At 34.5% G+C, this 2,201-nt stretch overlaps 1 protein-coding gene across 1 annotated transcript; it reads right to left on the bottom strand.

Annotated features, from left to right (window-relative positions):
- Positions 1-208: 208 nt before the first annotated feature.
- Positions 209-1,949, bottom strand: LOC145104603 (uncharacterized). Its single transcript, XM_079041824.1, has 5 exons — positions 1,822-1,949; positions 1,628-1,756; positions 834-1,072; positions 451-735; positions 209-381 (listed from the first exon to the last, which is right to left on the bottom strand). Exons 1-5 carry the CDS (start codon positions 1,947-1,949, stop codon positions 209-211), a joined length of 954 nt encoding a protein of 317 aa, XP_078897950.1.
- Between the last annotated feature and the right edge of the window lie 252 nt (positions 1,950-2,201).

Below are 2,201 nucleotides of genomic sequence, written 5' to 3'. Positions count from 1 at the left end.
GACGTATTTCCATCACAGGAGGGTTAACAACCATAAGGTCATCCGAAACCTCCCAATCACTAAGTTCTGAAAGAGGTTATACGGCCTGCTCATACGTTCTTAAATATGTTTCAATTTCATAAGCATCTATAGTCGTATGCCCACAGTGATTATTTTTCAAGTGCGTTAAAACCATTATCACATGACCAAATGGCAAACCAGTTAGTTGTCAATATTTGCAAGAACAAGTATTTTCCCTTAAATTCACTATGTCGCCACTTTTGAAGTCATGCACTTGATATGTTGTATTGTCAACACCGGATACCGACCATCCTTGAATCTCCTCTTTATTTTTTTTAACCATATCTTCAGCCCACTTCATAAGTATTGTTGTACTTTTTTCTGTTAAAACAAACATATATTATTATATATGACATTTATCATATAATTTAAAATTAAACATAATCATACCTGCAGCCATCCGCCGTTTGTAAAACCATTTCTGCATAAGTGCGCGAAAGAACTCAAGAAGTGGTAATATAGGCAACTTCCTTGCTTTATTTGATACAACATTCATGGACTCCGCACTATTTAAGGTCATATAATCATACCTCATGGTAGGGCAATACGCTCTGGTCCATTTCTCACGTGGAATTTGACTGAGATATGTCGCTACATCATCTGTTATATTACGAAGTCTCCCCCAATAGAATTCAAACTCAGTTTTTTGTAAGCTCTTACCAGCTTCCAAAATTGCTGTTTTTTTTTGTTTTTTCCAAAGGTGTGGACTATGTTTCCTATTAGATGAAAACCACACAATCCATGTTGAGCATTTGGAAAAACATTTTGAATACTTACAGCAATTGCGGGTGCCCTATCTATGACCATTGTCAGACCTTCCACATCACCAATGCATTCATGTAGTTTTTCAAGAAACCATGTCCAAGAATCCGTAGTCTCTTTTGGGCAAATTTCATACCTAATAGGCAAGATCTGATTGTTGTCATCCATGGCTACTGCATGCAAGATGGTGCCTTTGTACTTTCCCTTCAAATGAGCACCATCTATAATAATAACTTTTCTACAACACTCTCTGAAAGCACGTATTTGCAACAACAATATAAAAACCATTAATATATCAACAATATAATTTGTTTATAAACATTTAAGAAATTAACAAATATATTTAAAAATATATTACCGCACATCCAATAGCGAAAAAGTAATACTCAAAATGATCATCCGAATCAGTTTTTATGTACGCCACGGTACCAGGATTATGTTTCTTCAGATTGTGAAAATAAACTGGAAGTTTGGAGAAACTTTCTTCGGGGGTCCCCATCATCAATCCCAAAGCAAATTCTCTAGCATGCGATGCTTGTGAATAACTCATATTATTTATAGCAAAGCATTCATATCTCTAATTATATCATTAGGCTTCCAAACTCTCAAACTTCCTTGACCCATAATGTCATGTATTATGGTTCCCACAACTTCGCTATTTGCTTGCCTATGATTTGGGTGTATAAGCAATGAAGAAAATGTATGCTCTTCATTAAACGTCTTAATTTCAATCATTTCTGTTCCTTTATTGAGAGATGCGTATAAACGCTAATGACAGTTTTCTTGCATACAAACAACCTGGTACCGAGATTTTGAAGATTTTTCAACCTTGATCTGAAACTTTTCTCTAACGGCTTTGAATTTAACAGCAAATGCTAGGTCTTTTTTGGTGTTATACGTTTGATTGACAATTAATTTATCATTCGGACCTAAACTGTGAAATGGTCCAGGTTGTTTGAATTTAACAGCAAATGCTAGGTCTTTTTTGTTGGATTAAACTGGTTGTTAACCACTGCTTGTTCTTGAACTTCTTCATCTACCACCGTTAAATACAAATGCACCGTCTTCTTTGATTCAGACATTACATGTCTCAATTGAAATACATCAGTTTCATCTCCAAGCTCCATGACATACCCTAACTCCGGGTGTTTAAAAGACAAACATATATGACTATTTAACACACCTGCCTTACTTCTAACCATTTGTAATAACATTTCATGGTCAATGTTAGGAGGAAAATTTAAACCATAGTTTTTCACATGAGGACAAATTTGAGCCATTAGATTTGTTGTATTTAAGGGTCAAGATTAAATATTCCTAATTTATATGTATTATATCGTGTTTTTTTAATGGTGGTAATATTCAACAGTGATTTTTAT

This window comes from Lactuca virosa, chromosome 4 (genome assembly GCF_052849685.1).
Source record: "Lactuca virosa cultivar CGN04683 chromosome 4, Lactuca_virosa_CGN04683_v6, whole genome shotgun sequence".
Classification (NCBI taxonomy): domain Eukaryota; kingdom Viridiplantae; phylum Streptophyta; class Magnoliopsida; order Asterales; family Asteraceae; genus Lactuca; species Lactuca virosa.
The sequence above is the reverse complement of the archived record's forward strand: the minus strand, read 5'-3'. Positions and strand labels throughout refer to the sequence as shown.

Coding starts and splice junctions, on each gene's coding strand:
- LOC145104603 (XM_079041824.1), bottom strand. CDS start 1,949: ATGGAGCTTGGAGATGAAACTGATGTATTTCAATTGAGACATGTAATG. Junction 1,073..1,627: donor GAAAAATCTTCAAAATCTCG/GTACCAGGTTGT, acceptor ACGTGCTTTCAG/AGAGTGTTGTAGAAAAGTTA. Junction 382..450: donor CAAACGGCGGATGGCTGCAG/GTATGATTATGT, acceptor TTGTTTTAACAG/AAAAAAGTACAACAATACTT.